At 39.9% G+C, this 14,513-nt stretch overlaps 1 protein-coding gene across 2 annotated transcripts; it reads left to right on the top strand.

Moving 5' to 3' along the window:
- The first annotated feature begins 412 nt into the window (after positions 1-412).
- On the top strand, positions 413-14,232 carry parp6b (poly (ADP-ribose) polymerase family, member 6b). 2 transcript variants are annotated; one of them, XM_058408816.1, is made up of 23 exons: positions 413-631; positions 1,206-1,401; positions 2,305-2,382; positions 2,760-2,854; positions 2,948-3,008; positions 3,408-3,498; positions 3,615-3,681; positions 3,817-3,966; positions 4,156-4,306; positions 5,347-5,478; positions 5,558-5,653; positions 5,779-5,871; positions 5,983-6,108; positions 6,250-6,315; positions 6,455-6,522; positions 8,819-8,867; positions 8,982-9,094; positions 11,464-11,536; positions 11,650-11,719; positions 11,801-11,880; positions 12,809-12,872; positions 12,969-13,053; positions 13,138-14,232. In XM_058408816.1, exons 2-23 carry the CDS (start codon positions 1,390-1,392, stop codon positions 13,232-13,234), a joined length of 1,917 nt encoding a protein of 638 aa, XP_058264799.1. In that variant the 5' UTR covers positions 413-631; positions 1,206-1,389; the 3' UTR covers positions 13,235-14,232. The 2 variants fall into 2 exon arrangements, with proteins under 2 accessions (XP_058264799.1, XP_058264798.1); XM_058408815.1 differs by having other exon boundaries at positions 1,169-1,401.
- The last annotated feature ends 281 nt before the right edge of the window (positions 14,233-14,513 follow it).

The following is a 14,513-nucleotide window of genomic DNA, read 5'->3' as shown; positions in this document are numbered from 1 at the left end:
TATTGTCATATCATGTGCAATATCACATCACGTGCATTATCATATCATGAGCAATATGCTCTTAGTTCTCTAGCACTTTTTTGTACTTTTTGTATACATAGAATATTTCATTCATATTTATATTTCTCTTGTGCAGTCTCTGGCAAAAGAACTTCCTTTGGGATGAATACATTTCTATGGTATCATTTAAAAATGCCATCCATGTGCAAAATGTTCTGCACGATGTTTATATACAGGATCCAGTGATCATCATGAAAAAGAGAGAGAGAGAACAGAGCGCTTTCTGTTCATTCTGGGATGTTTACAGACTGTATGCGGTTCAAGTCCCGCTACTGAGAGCGCGCGCCCTATCGGTGGCCTAGTGACCAGGCAGAGAGCCACGGCGCATGCGTACACCAAGCGTTGTCAGGGAGAAAGCGGCCAGCACAAGGAGAAATAAACAGCGACAAACGCGAGACAGGGCCGGGCTAGCCGCTGGTACGGTCAGACAGAGAAGCACACAATGAAACCCTTTTAAATGATTGCCTAATTGTTGCCATTTCCATCGTGGTCTTTTTTTTTTCTTTTATAAGTTTCCTTTAATTCATGCAACCTAAAATACGGAGAACCTTCACTGCCCTATTCTCAAAAGGTAAGAGGTAAAAAAAAATCACCTTCATGGTGATGAAATAAATTGGTCCTAAATGTTTTTATTTATTTATTTATTTATTTATTAATCTAGCTGATTGTCATTATGGAGCTGTTTGCATGTTAAGGGCGTTTTGCATTGTCGCCGGTTCTGCACTTGGATTTAGGAATCAATCAACAGGGCAAGCCAAAGAGATGCAGTAGAGATTCAAGGATGAACGAATTAGTCTTTAAATCGTTTAATAGACACAACTGATCTTGGATTTTTTTTCTCTCCTTTGTGTTAAACCAGAAATGTTCTTTATTCCACCGTTGTGAATCAAACGTGAAATGCATCTCTTTCATCAAACACTTAAACAAAGGCATTTATGATGGGATGTGAGATTCTAACTTATTATGCATTTTTATTTTCATCAGCTACTCTTATTATTTTGATCTCATTCGCCTGTGTATTCTATACATCTAACTACTTGCCTTAATTAATTTATTTATTTGAATTTTTTTGTTTGTTTGTTTTCTTTTTCTTTTTTATCTGGTCCAGCATCCACACCCTCCTTTTCTCCTTGCTGTTCTGGCAGGTTGTTTTTGGGATGGTTTGGGATTACTCAGCCATTCTGCCTGAATAAGCATCATCTTCATCCTGGTTGTAATGCTCGACCTCATCGTAGAGTCTAAACCAGATCTGAACATAAAGTGCTCGGGCAAACTCTTCGTCACTGGAATGGAAAGGAAGGGACACAAAAAGTCACTGGAGCTAAATCTATGATCAGCATGGTAAAGAACCCCTTAAAAAACCTTCGAAACATAAAGCCTATATAATGATATTTGTTTTATTTATTGGTTATTTTACTGTTGGAAATGTGTAAACGATTGTGGGAAATAAATTCATGGATAAATTCGGCATGACAGGTTTGGATATTGTGTGTAATATGTTGAGATGTCTTACACCGATCAGGCATGACATAATGAGCACTGAGAGGTGAAGTGAATAAGACTGATGATCTCCTCATCATGGCACCTGTTAGTGGGTGGGATATATTAGGCAGCAAGTGAACATTTTGTCCTCAGAGTTGATGTGTTAGAAGCAGGAAAAATGGGCAAGCGTAAGGATTTGAGTGAGTTTGACAAAGGGCCAAATTGTGATGGCTAGACCACTGGATCAGAGCATCTCCAAAACTGCAGCTCTTGTGGGGTATTCCCGGTCTGCAGTGGTCAGTATCTATGTGGTCAGTATCTAAAAGTGGTCCAAGGAAGGAACAGTGGTGAACCAGTGACAGGGTCATGGGCGGTCAAGGTCCATTGATGCACGTGGGGAGAGAAGGCTGGCCCGTGTGATCCGATCCAACAGACAATCTACTTTTGCTCAAATTGCTGAAGAAGTTAATGCTGGTTCTAATAGAAAGGTGTCAGAATACACAGTGCATGATGGGTCAGGGCTGTTTTGGCAGCAAGGGGACCAACACCAATATTATGCAGGTGGTCATAATGGTATGCCTTTTCTGTGTACTGTCACACTAGTCACCTAGTTAAATAGATTGCTTAAACTGGTTGATGCAAGCATTTGCTGACAAAGGGATGGGGATAAGGGAGTGGAAATGGTGAGGACAAGTAAATCAGTGAGATGTCAGGAGACAGAGGAGGACACAGCTGACCCTGTTTAACCTGTCTGCCTCTCAGAGTGTCAGTGAGCAGTGCTGGAGTGATGAGGAATCAGATGGGGACATTGACTGTGAAAACGTTGTTTATGGAGCACAGGTATCTGCATTAAAATATACAAGAGGTTGAATCATTGTTTGCTTAATATAGCTTAGTCAGTTCAGCATGAACTTGGATTAATACAGGTGAAAGTGTACTTGGATGCAGACAGCATATGGCGTCTGCTTTACTTCTTATCCAAGCCTTCATTAGAAACAAACCCACTCACATACAGAATTCCACAAACACAAAGCAGCAGCTTAATACAGGATACAATTCTTGAATGAAAATAAAATGATAGTGTAACTTAATATGAAATAGAACACAAGACTGTTTTGAAGTATTTCCTGTAAATTGCTCAGGTAGCTATTTATAAGGGAACAAAAAAAACTGTCAATTTGTTTCTACAATGAGGAACAAACGAATGTTTCCTACAGGGTAATTATGCTGCTGATCTCTATTGCCACCCGCAATTGGACACAGATGTTGTAGCTGTGAAGGATATCTACTCTGACAGTGCTGTTGGTGTAAGGTACTTAAAATAAGTTCATATGTATTTGCTCACTAATTTAAGTCTAATGTCAGTCAGAACCTGAGCTCAGAGTTATCCTTTTTTTGTTTTCAGGGAATATGAGGCAATTGATGATGTGGACATCGATTTGCACATCAACATCGGCTTTTTAGATGTGAGTTCACCTTCTTGTATCAGAGACACCACTTTGCAACCCTAGCCCTGTAATATTTCTGCCAACGTTCACTATTTTCTCAACATGGCTCAAAGCAGTATGCATGTCAGCGTTGCTTGTGCAAAGCAGTGTGAAGCTGTATGGTGGATTTAAAAGTAAAACCATTTGCTGGCCAAGTGCAAATGGTCTGCACAGTGGACATTGTCCTGGATATATATGTATACCGGTGCAGGAAAAACGTTAAAAAATGTACTGTGGATAAAAAAATAGTGCCATGAAAAACTTGAGAAAAGACTTTGAATTATTATTTTGTAATAGCCATTTTTGCTCATATTTTTAGAATTTTTTTATGAAAGGTGCTAGTAATTCTGACGGATATATGATTGTATTATCCTACAGGAGGAGGTGGCCACAGCATGGAAAGTCAACCGAACAGAACCTATCGTTTTGCGCCTTCGATTTTCTTTGTCTCAGTACCTGGATGGACCAGGTAGGAATGTCCACTATATGTAGCTGAACTCAACAACACCGTGTGTGTAGGCAGCGTACCTTGTTTTTCATTTTGTGCAGTATTCTGTGCACACCTGAACAGTTCATTTCTTTTAGAGCCAACAGTGGAAGTGTTTCAGCCTTCCTGTAAGGATAGCTTCAGCGTTGGTGTACAGCTCAAAAGGTGACCAGCTCTATTTTAAATTTATGACATTATTAGTCAGCTTATTACTGTGAAAGAATTAATTATCGGGTAATAGCTGTAGTATATTTTATATATAGTAGTAATCATTAATGCATTTCTTACTTCCCTTGCCAGAATTCTTAGCACATTCATATCAAATCAGTGGAAACACCTCAGCAATGAATTTTTGAGAACTCAGCAGAAGAAGAGGCATAGCTGGTTCAAAGCTGGAGGAACCATCAAGAAATTCCGGGCTGGGCTCAGCATCTTCACACCAATAGCCAAGTACAAACAAATAAGCATATTTGGACTTCTTGTTCATGTCCACAATGTTTTCTATTGGAGGAAACTCTTACTAATAACAGAAGTCACAATTTAAACGAACATATAAGTCATTAGCACTCAACACATTATCTTATGCAACTTCAGGACAATACTAATTACTTTAATGGCTGCTTCTGTCCATTTTTCCAGGTGTCCCAATGTACCTCTGATTCAGGGCCCTGGAGAGAAGGGGAGGCCATCTGGACCTGAGCCGAGAGTAAGCCGCCTCATGAGCCGATCAGTCTCCTGTACCATGAAGATGCCAAAAGGAGACTTACTCACATACGCACCCAACGGACAGGTGAGATACTCAAGCCTACATTCTTTTGACTGCTTATTAAGAAGGAGAAAAATTACCATGTTTTATTAATCATTGCAGTAAATTTATGATATTATTTATATTATATATCATATTAATATATATTATATTAATGCATGTGATTGTGTGTTTTGAGTAATGAGTTACAAACTGAATGTAGTGATATATTCAGCTGAATGGTCTATGATCATGGTCATCAAAGTGGAGTCTGAGGATCCCCAGAGCTCCATGACACTAAACCATGGGTTTCTAATTTTCTTACCCTCTATTATGTCTATAAATAATGTCAACTGGAATCTAAAAAATATTTTTTAAAAATCAGAAAAGAACCCTGGCACCAATATATAGCCGAAATAATACTGTACACAATTACACTGATCAGGCATAACATTATGAGCAGTGACAGGTCAAGTGAATAAGACTGGTGATCTCCTCATCATGGCATCTATTAGTGGGTGGGATATATTAGGTAGCAAGTAAACATTTTGTCCTCAAAGTTGATGTGTTAGAAACAGTAAAAATGGGCAAGCGTAAGGATTTGAGCGAGTTTGACTAAGGGCCAGATTGTGATGGCTAGACCACTGGATCAGAGCATCTCCAAAACTGCAGCTCTTGTGGGGTGTTCCCGGTCTGCAGTGGTCAGTATCTATCAACAGTGGTCCAAGGAATGAACAGTGGTGAAGCGGTGACAGGGTCAGGGGCGGCCAAGGCTCACTGATGCACGTGGGGAGCGAAGGCTGGCCCATTTAGCCCAATTGAACAGACATGCTACTGTTGCTCACATTGATGGTTCTGGTAGAAAGGTGTCTGAATACACAGTGCATGACGGGTCAGGGCTGTTTTGGCAGCGAAAGGGGGACCAACACAAGATTATTCAGGTGGTTATAATGTTATGCCAGATCGGTGTAAATAACGTGTCTGTTTTTTAAAATTCTCTCTGAAATATATTTGTACCGAGGGGCTCAAAACCTTTGGTCTATGGTCTCCTAGAAATAAACTATGCATTGTGGTTGTCTCAACAGAATGTGGCAGTCCCTGGCTCCAGATCCACAGTTCAGATCACCACCAAGCAGCTTATTGAGCTGTTCTTCTCGTCACAAGCTCTCCTACACTGCAAAAGTATCCCTACTCTGGAATACGGCTTTCTTGTACAGGTAGATTATTGGGTTTTTCTTTATAGGATTGATGCCTGTATTAATGTCTATACATATTAAATCTGTCTTTTTTTTCTAGATTATGAAGTACTCAGAACAGAGAATTCCCACCCTGAATGAGTACTGCGTGGTCTGTGATGAGCAGCATGTCTTTCAGAATGGCTCCATGCTCAAGGTATCAACAATTAACTACAGCTACATGCTGTACACAATTCTATCTGAACTACCTGTGGTCTCTGATTATGTGTGGTCATTGGAGATACATTTATATATGTTTAACAAAATATCTGGTCTTTCCAGCCAGCAGTGTGTACAAGAGAGCTGTGTGTGTTCTCCTTCTACACACTGGGTGTCATGTCAGGGGCTGTAGAAGATGTAGCAACAGGAGCAGAGGTAATGCATACATCACACACATACACATATATACACCTACATATAAAGATAGAAAGAGTTTGTCCTGCTTTGCTGAAACTCCATCAGTCTGATCAAATCCCGTTCATGCAGGTGGTTGACTTGCTGGTAGCAATGTGCAGAGCTGCCCTGGAGTCATCTCGTAAAAGCATTATATTTGATCCTTATCCGTCTGTGGTTGACCCTTTCGATCCCAAGGCTTTGGCCTTTAACCCTAAGGTACAGGATTTTATCTGACTTAATGATATCAGCCATCATGGCCATTTTATTACACCCTATGAAATAACAAATTGATTACACTTACATTCTTTTTATGTCACCTTATCATATTTCTGTTTTTGCTTATCCGTTGGTTGACAGAAACGAAGCTATGATAGGCTGCAAAAAGCACTGGACAGCATCATGTCGATTCGAGAAATAACACAAGTATGGAAGGAGCTGTGCTTTTAATATGAAAAATTAACCTTTGATCTCAAATAAACCTTATATTTGACTTTAATACCTGATGGTTCCTGATATCGCCTGGCATGGAGAATGACTAACACAGTCATATATTTTTTTATAGGGCTCATATGTAGAGATTAAGAAACAGATGGACAAATTGGATCCACTTGCACATCCTCTCTTACAGTGGTAAGAATCAGACACAATTTAATTTGCCAGGCAAGGAAATTATCTTAGAGAGTGTGCAGATAAAAGACAACACTAGACAATTTACAAATGTGCATGAAGCACAGAAATAAATTAAAAAGTGAAAGTGACCTATACACACACACACACACACACACACACACACACTGATCAGCCATAATATTATGACCTCGGCCTAATATTGTGTTGGTCCCCCTTTTGCTGCCAAAACAGCCCTGACCCATCAAGGCATGGACTCCAGTAGATCCCTGAAGGTGTGCTGCAGTATGATGCAGCAGATCCTTTAAGTCGTGAAGTGGGGCACACTTACAGGACACTTACTTGACTTAAAAGATACTTTTGATAGATACTGACCACTGCAGACCAGGAACACCCCACAACAGCTGCAGTTTTGGAGATGCTCTGATCCAGTGGTCTAGCCATCACAATTTGGCCCTTTATCAAACTCGCTCAAATCCTTACGCTTGTCCATTTTTCCTGCTTCTAACGCATCAACTTTGGGGACAAAATGTTCACTTGCTGTCTAATGTATCCCACCCACTAACAAGTGCCATGATGAGGAGATCATCAGTCTTATTCACTTCAGTTCTCACTGCTCATAATGTTTTGGCTGATCGGTTAAGGATATTCGGCTTTCGGGTGAAATTTCAGGATGCACCTAAAATGCACTATAACCTTTACAGGTGAACTTAATTTGACCTTCTCTACAGTTTTGAATGCACATGTCCAACTGTTCAGTGTTTCAGTACTTTTTGCATAACTTGCTGTTCTCTAACAAGGTGCTTAATGGCAAAATTTACAACTGGTGTTTGATCCAATAAATTTTCCGATTCAATTAGAATTGGTATTTAAACAGTCCTCTTCATCATGCTGTTCACATTTTGACATCATGAGACCAAGACCACACCTAACAATTGATCAACAGTACCTCACCATTGTGAGGCTTCAAACAGGATGTTCTCAGAGGGAAGTGGCCACTGAGCTTAGAGTGTCACAGAGTGTCATCAGCAGGTTGTGACAGAGATACAGAGAGACTGGAAGAGTCACAGAAAGGCATAGAAGTGGACGTCCTTTGGCCACATCCCACATTGATGACCGCTTCATTGTGAACAGTGCCCTGCGGAACCGGATGACGAATGCCACTCAACTCCAGGCACATTTAAGGGAGGTGAGAGGCACCCAAGTGTCATGTCAGACCATTCGAAACCGTTTACATAAGTGTGGTCTGAGTGCTAGACGACCTGCAAGGGTACCTGACCACACCACCAGGCACAGGCGTCGGGCCAAGGAGCATTTACGCTGGACGAGGGACCAGTGGGCCACAGTGCTGTTCTCTGATGAAAGTCGATTCACGTTGAGCAGAAATGATGGCCGCCAATGATGTCGGAGACGTCAAGGAGAGCGCTATGCTTCAGCCACTGTTGTGGTGGTGTTTGGTCTGGGCAGGTGTGTCTACTCGATACAGAACTCCCTTGTGAATCTTGTGAATGGTACAGTAACAAGCCAATACTACCTGAATAACATCATTAATCCAGTCATTGTGCCCCTGCATGAACATCTTCATGGACGACAATGCTCCAGCTCATCGAGGTCACATCATTAGGGAACGGCTGCTGGATGCCGGGGTACCTCAAATGGAGTGGCCTGCACTTTCTCCAAACCTGAATCCCACAGAAAACCTATGGGATCAGCTGAGTCGCCGTGTAGAGGCTCGTAACCCTGCACCCCATAACCTCAATGACCTGAGGGCCGCCCTTCAGGAAGAGTGGAATGCCATGCCTCAGCAGACAATAAGTCGACTCGTGAACAACATGAGACATCGTTGTCAAGCTGTAATTGATGGTCAAGGGCACATGACAAATTATTGAGACATTGACATTTTTTGTTGTGGTATACCCACCACTGTTGTTGGCTTTTGTTTCAGTAAATTGTTTGAGATGAGGAAATCACCATTGCAGGCTTCTACTTAAATGGTATAATATCACTGTAGCATGAACTTTTTTTCCATAAATTTCACCCAAAAGTCAAATATCTTTAACTTTTTGTGAGTAGTATACAAAATTCATGTTTTATATATACATATATATATATTTGTGCAGTGATAACTGATTATGCAGATGTTGTAATAGTAAAAAAGTTATGTGCTTTACAGTAGAGAGTGCTATGTTACAGGATAGTTTATAAAAGCAAAACACCCCTCAGTGATATTTCTTGTTCTCGTGTGTAAAGCCGCATTTGCATTTGATAATGCACCTTTTTCTCTCCTCATCTGCTGCAGGATTATATCCAGCAATCGATCTCACATTGTCAAGCTGCCTTTAAGCAGGGTAAGTACACTTTCTAGCAGTGTTATACTCCTACATCACTGTTATATGAACAAAGCATGCAAACGGGTTGATTCCTTTTTATCTCATTTTTTGTTTCTCTGTTTCTGCTGACAGCAACTCAAGTTCATGCACACTACCCACCAGTTTCTGTTGCTCAGTAGCCCTCCAGCCAAAGAGGCTCGATTCCGCACAGCTAAGAAGCTATATGGCAGCACTTTTGCCTTTCAGTGGGTGTATTAATATGATATCTAAATCTTCACTGTCACAGTCACAGTGTTTCGTTTCGTTTTTTATTTGTTCTGCAGTCAGCTCCAGAATTATTGCCACCATGTTGTAGACGGGGTAAAAACACATTTGAGTGTAATTAGCATAATCTGTATTAAAAGAAGAAACTATAACATCCAAAAACAACCACAGGACAGTTCCACAAAGACATGAGAGAAGTATGTTCTTCAATTAAAGTTTATTCTAAGGTTCCTTCTAAGAAAGAAAAACAGACATTTGGAAGAACTAGATATAGCTGAAGAATATTTCCCTTTTACATTTGTTTACCTAAATGTTTATGAACTCTGGTCATCCTTGACTTCCTGTGTCACTGAGTGATATCAGATATGACAGAGGCCAAATTCCCTTCATTCTTGTCATTCATCACCATTAAGAAGATTTGACAGTGAATGGTTGGTTGAAAAATGGTTATTGTGGCAAACATTTCTCCAGGGATCACAGGAGACAGGAGCATCTGGGAGTCCAAATCTACAATTAGCCACATTCACACCAACAGACTTTTGCCATGTGAAATGTATTCTTTCTTCTAAGCACAAACAGATGTGCCTGTAGCTCACAAGACGCTTTGACCAGAGCCTGATTTTATGGTCAGATGAGACAAGCATAAAGCTTTTTTTTTTTTTTTTAACAAACACTCAAAGTGGGTTTGGCATAAAAAAGAAAGATACAGAAACGAAGCTAATCTTCGCTAAGTCATTAGTGGAGGATCTGTGTTTTTCTTCCAAATCCCCTAGGACACTTTTTACCATTTTTATACAATGCATCATAGGCTCATGAACTGTATAAAGACAGATTATATACATCTTTATAAACACTTCATGATTCATTGAACTGTATATAAGGGCTCCTGTGTCGCACAACAGAAAACCATTCACTCTGTCCTCCAGCATTAAGAGTTCGAATCCAGATGCTAGTGCAGCCATTTGATGCCCGGAGTGCAAGAGAATGAAACTGTTGTGCTCTCAGTAAGGGAGGAGTGCTATACACTTTCTATCGGTCTGCACGACTCCAGCCAATCATGGGTATCTGTGAGCTCAGGCATGTAGATGTGATTTCTTCCGAGTGTGTTACAGTGCCCCCTTTAGTTGCATGAGTAGCAGTTCGAAAAGATACTGTCAGCTGGCTTCAACGTGCCATGTTGTAAGAACGTGACTGACTTTGTCTTCCCTCGTTGGTTGCTGTCAAAGAAGACAGGTTTTATATTTTGTATTCTCCATTCTCATCGTGCATTATAGGAAACGTTGGTTTAAAACATCTTCAAAAGTATTTGCAAACTACTCGAAACATTGGGACCCATATGCTTTATTTTATTACTTTATATTTTATTAAAAAAAATTTTGCTTCAGTTAAAGGTTAGATTTCTCTAACATAAGGAATTAGTGCTAAGTCAAAAATGAACTCAGAAACTGCACTGACCTACTAGTTCCTCAAGAGCTCTTGGTCGCTGTTGCAGAAAGGACATTATCAACAGTTACATTATTTACTGTCCAGTGTCACCCAAATGAGGATGAGGTTACCTTCTGAGCTTGGTTCCTCTTAATGTTTCTTCCTCATATCATCTCAGGGAGTTTTTCCTCACCACTGTCGCCTCAGGCTTGCTCACTAGGGATAAAATAGGGATAAAATAGTAGCTTTAAACTTTATAAAATTTTTTCTATGTTTCAGTACTTCCATAAAGCTGCTTTGAGACAAAGTCCATTGATAAAAGCACTATACAAATTAATTGAATTGAAATACACTATATTGCCAAAAGTTTTGGGACGTCTGCCTTTACATGCACATAAATGTAATACGGAGTTGTCCCACCCTTTGTAGCTATAACAGCTTCAACTCTTCTGGCAAGGTTTTCCACAAGGTTTAGGTGTGTGTTTATGGGAATTTTTGACCATTCCTCTAGAAGCACATTTGTGAGGTCAGGCACTGATGTTGGACAAGAAGGTCTGGCTCACAGTCTCCGCTCTAATTCATCCCAAAGGTGTTCTATCGGGTTGAGGTCAGAACTCTGTAAAGTTCCTCCACACCAAACTCACTCATCTATGTCTGTATGGACCTTGCTTTGTGCACTGGTGTGCAGTCATGTTGGAATAGGAAGGTGTCATCCCCAAACTGTTCCCACAAAGTTGGAAGCATGAAATTGTCCAAAATGTCTTGGTATACTGAAGCATTAAGAGTTCCTTTCACAGGAACTAAGCTATATATTTTTCTTAAACTTTAACCAAAGGAGGCAATAATTTGGGAGATGACTGTACATTTAATATAATGTAACAACAATTCAATATAATGACTGTGTTTCTCTACAAATGTGTTTTAGTGGTTCCCATATAGAAAACTGGCACTCTATTCTACGTAATGGACTTGTTAACGCCTCCTACACTAAGCTGCAGGTATAGTATGTCCTACTTTGGCATGCAAACTGATTGAACTGTTGTCGTGTTTAACCGCAGCCTGATGACTTGTTAGAATGCTCTGTAAGTTTGTTCATGTTTTCTCAAACAAGCTGCATGGGGCAGCCTATGGGAAGGGCATCTACCTCAGTCCCATCTCCAGCATCTCTTTCGGATACTCAGGTAAGAGGGACATTGTGATGTACGGACGAGGTTAGAGTTAAAAAGTGCAGAATACTTTAACTTAAAATGCTTTTTTCCTAGGGATGGGTAAAGGACAGCACCACATGCCCACAAAGGAGGAGCTAGTACATCATTATAACAGAGTCAAAACCATCTCACAGGTGTGTGTTCATTTGTGCAGCTGAGAGTTTTTCTTGGTATTTTTTTTATTGAATTATTTGTGCTATGAATGCATAATGTGACACGCTCACTGGTGGCCAGTTTAGTGTCACTGTGTCCAAAGAGCCAATGACAAAGTTCTGGCAATATCATAAATGTTTTATCATAAATATTAAAGGTTTAGCACGCGAGAGATACTACTACTTTCATCTAAACTTCACCAATCAGATCAGCAACTTCAGAATGTACATGAAAATGCTAATGGACAGAAATATATCCATTTTCTATACCGCTTTATCCCTAATTAGGGTCACAGGGATTATCCCAGCACACATTGGGCGAAAGGTAGGGGTACACCCTGGACAGGTCACCAGTCCATCACAGGGCCACACATTGACAGACAACCACACTCACTCACACTCTCTCCTATGGACAATTTAGAATTGCCAGTGAACCTAATGTACATGTTTTTGGACTGTGGGAGGAAACTGGAGTACCCGGAGTAAACCCATGCAGGCACGGGGAGAACATGCAAACTCCACACAGAAAGGCCCCTGCCTGTTCAAACCCGGGATTCGGACCCAGGACCTTTTTGCTGTGAGGCAGCAGTGCTGACCACTAAGCCACCGTGCTGCCCAGAAATATATCCTTATTATCTCAAACCCAGATCCTTCTTAATGATGGCATATACAGAAAGTAATTATTTCCTTAATCACAGGTCTGTTGTTAGAGGACCTTCATCACATTTGTCATGGAGATCACATTATCTCTTATAGATTTTGGAATGGTCTCTGTGTGACTAGCACTAATATTAAAAGAATTCCTGATTTAGACATGTTAATAGGTTAAACTGTACATTTATCAGGATTTCTGGATTTGCTGTGATTTTACAACATCGCTTATTTCTTTCACGTTTATATTCCCGTGCAGAGTCTCCCAGCGCAGTCGAGGTTTCTTCAGAGTCGGAATCTCAACTGCGTCGCTCTTTGTGAGGGTAAGAGACAACCGTAATGCTCTTCCAAGATCAAGAATTAAAATAAATGCATTTTGTATTTCATCCAAATGTTTTTTTCTGCTTATATATACATAGTAATAACATCCAAAGACCTCCAGAAACATGGGAATATTTGGGTGTGCCCAGTCCCTGACCATGTCTGCACACGCTTCTTTTTTGTGTAAGATGCTAGATTTTCTTTTTCTACTGAAACAATTTAAACTGCTCACAAAAAGCTAACCCTAACCATGTGCATGTCATACAGGTATGAGGATGGTCAGGTGGGAGATGCCAACATTAACACACAGGAAGCTCAAATTCAGAGAGAGATCTTGCGGGTGATTGGGACGCAGTCCAACTGAATGTCACGATTTGTCTCTTTGAGAGACTGAGGAAATTAACCCGGCACTGGGGGATTGCCATCCCTCTGATCGCCTTTTGCCAAATTACAAAGTGGTTGTGAATGAAGGGAACTTTTTACATTTTTTTAATAAGGTTGTTTTTAACCTGTTTTTTACACATTTCACCTTTGTGTGTTTGTGTGTGTGTATTTGTCTGTGTGAGTGTGTTTTATCTTGACAGCATTCCTATGATTACATACTATGTTATGTATTCTGATATAGTAAAAAAAAATTAAAAAAAATAAAAAATCCCTCACATATGACCACTCTCACATAGGGCTCTGTGGCCACATTTAAGCACTGTCAGTATTAATGCACAGGTCAGATTTATCTGTTGTCCCATGATTCTGAAAACCCATTTCTACCACTGAAGTTGTTCTTAGATGAAAATGGTGCTACATTAGATGTTAGCGTAAAAGGGGTGCTAAAGCTTGTATTTCCAGAAGAGGCCTATATATAGGCGTAAATATGCTAAATAATGACTAATGTAAAAGATCAAATACTGTAGGGTACTAAAGCTGTGTTCCGTTAACGCCAGTTGCTTAATTTTACTCTTTTAGAAGTCAGTTAAAGCCAAATCTGACTATAATTTTATTTAGAGTTTTGAATAGACTCGATCCTGAGCTGTTCTTGAGATATGTGGTCTGTTGTTCTTAATGGTACTGTAAAAAAAAAAAAAAAAAACAGATATTATAATGGTGACCTAAACCTGCTGGACATGTCATCGTAATGTTTCAGACGCTGAACATCTAGGCAATATCTGTAGCATCAAACACTTTAACCTATAAGCTGTGCTGTATAGCAAAGAGACACCTGCAATGTGTTTTGTCTTAACATTGTATATAAACATACAGTAAATGTGTGATCATGTCATTTTCCTCTGAGGTAAAAAAAAAAAAAGATATGTTTTGTGGTCATGGCCCACATTTGTACGGAAACTCTTTTTTTAAAATAAAATAAAATAAAATAAAATAAAAGCATGATACTGAAAATTGCATAAGAGTGTTTGTCTGTGTTAAAAGAAGTGGATGTAATATACATCATCGGTGTGGGATTTTTCAGCATGCCAGGTTTTAGGTTCAGACGTGTTTCTCTCGAGGTAGAAAACATCATTTATTACAGACCATTTGCTCCCATATGAGCTCCACATCTACTTCTTCACTATTTATTTTGTTCATCTTCAGTAACCACTTCATCTTGGTCAGGACCATGCTAGATCTGGAGCCAGTTCATGTAGCAC

This window comes from Hemibagrus wyckioides, linkage group LG14, assembly GCF_019097595.1.
Source record: "Hemibagrus wyckioides isolate EC202008001 linkage group LG14, SWU_Hwy_1.0, whole genome shotgun sequence".
NCBI lineage: Eukaryota > Metazoa > Chordata > Actinopteri > Siluriformes > Bagridae > Hemibagrus > Hemibagrus wyckioides.
Note: the sequence above shows the minus strand (reverse complement) of the source record. Positions and strands in the feature narration are given on the sequence as shown.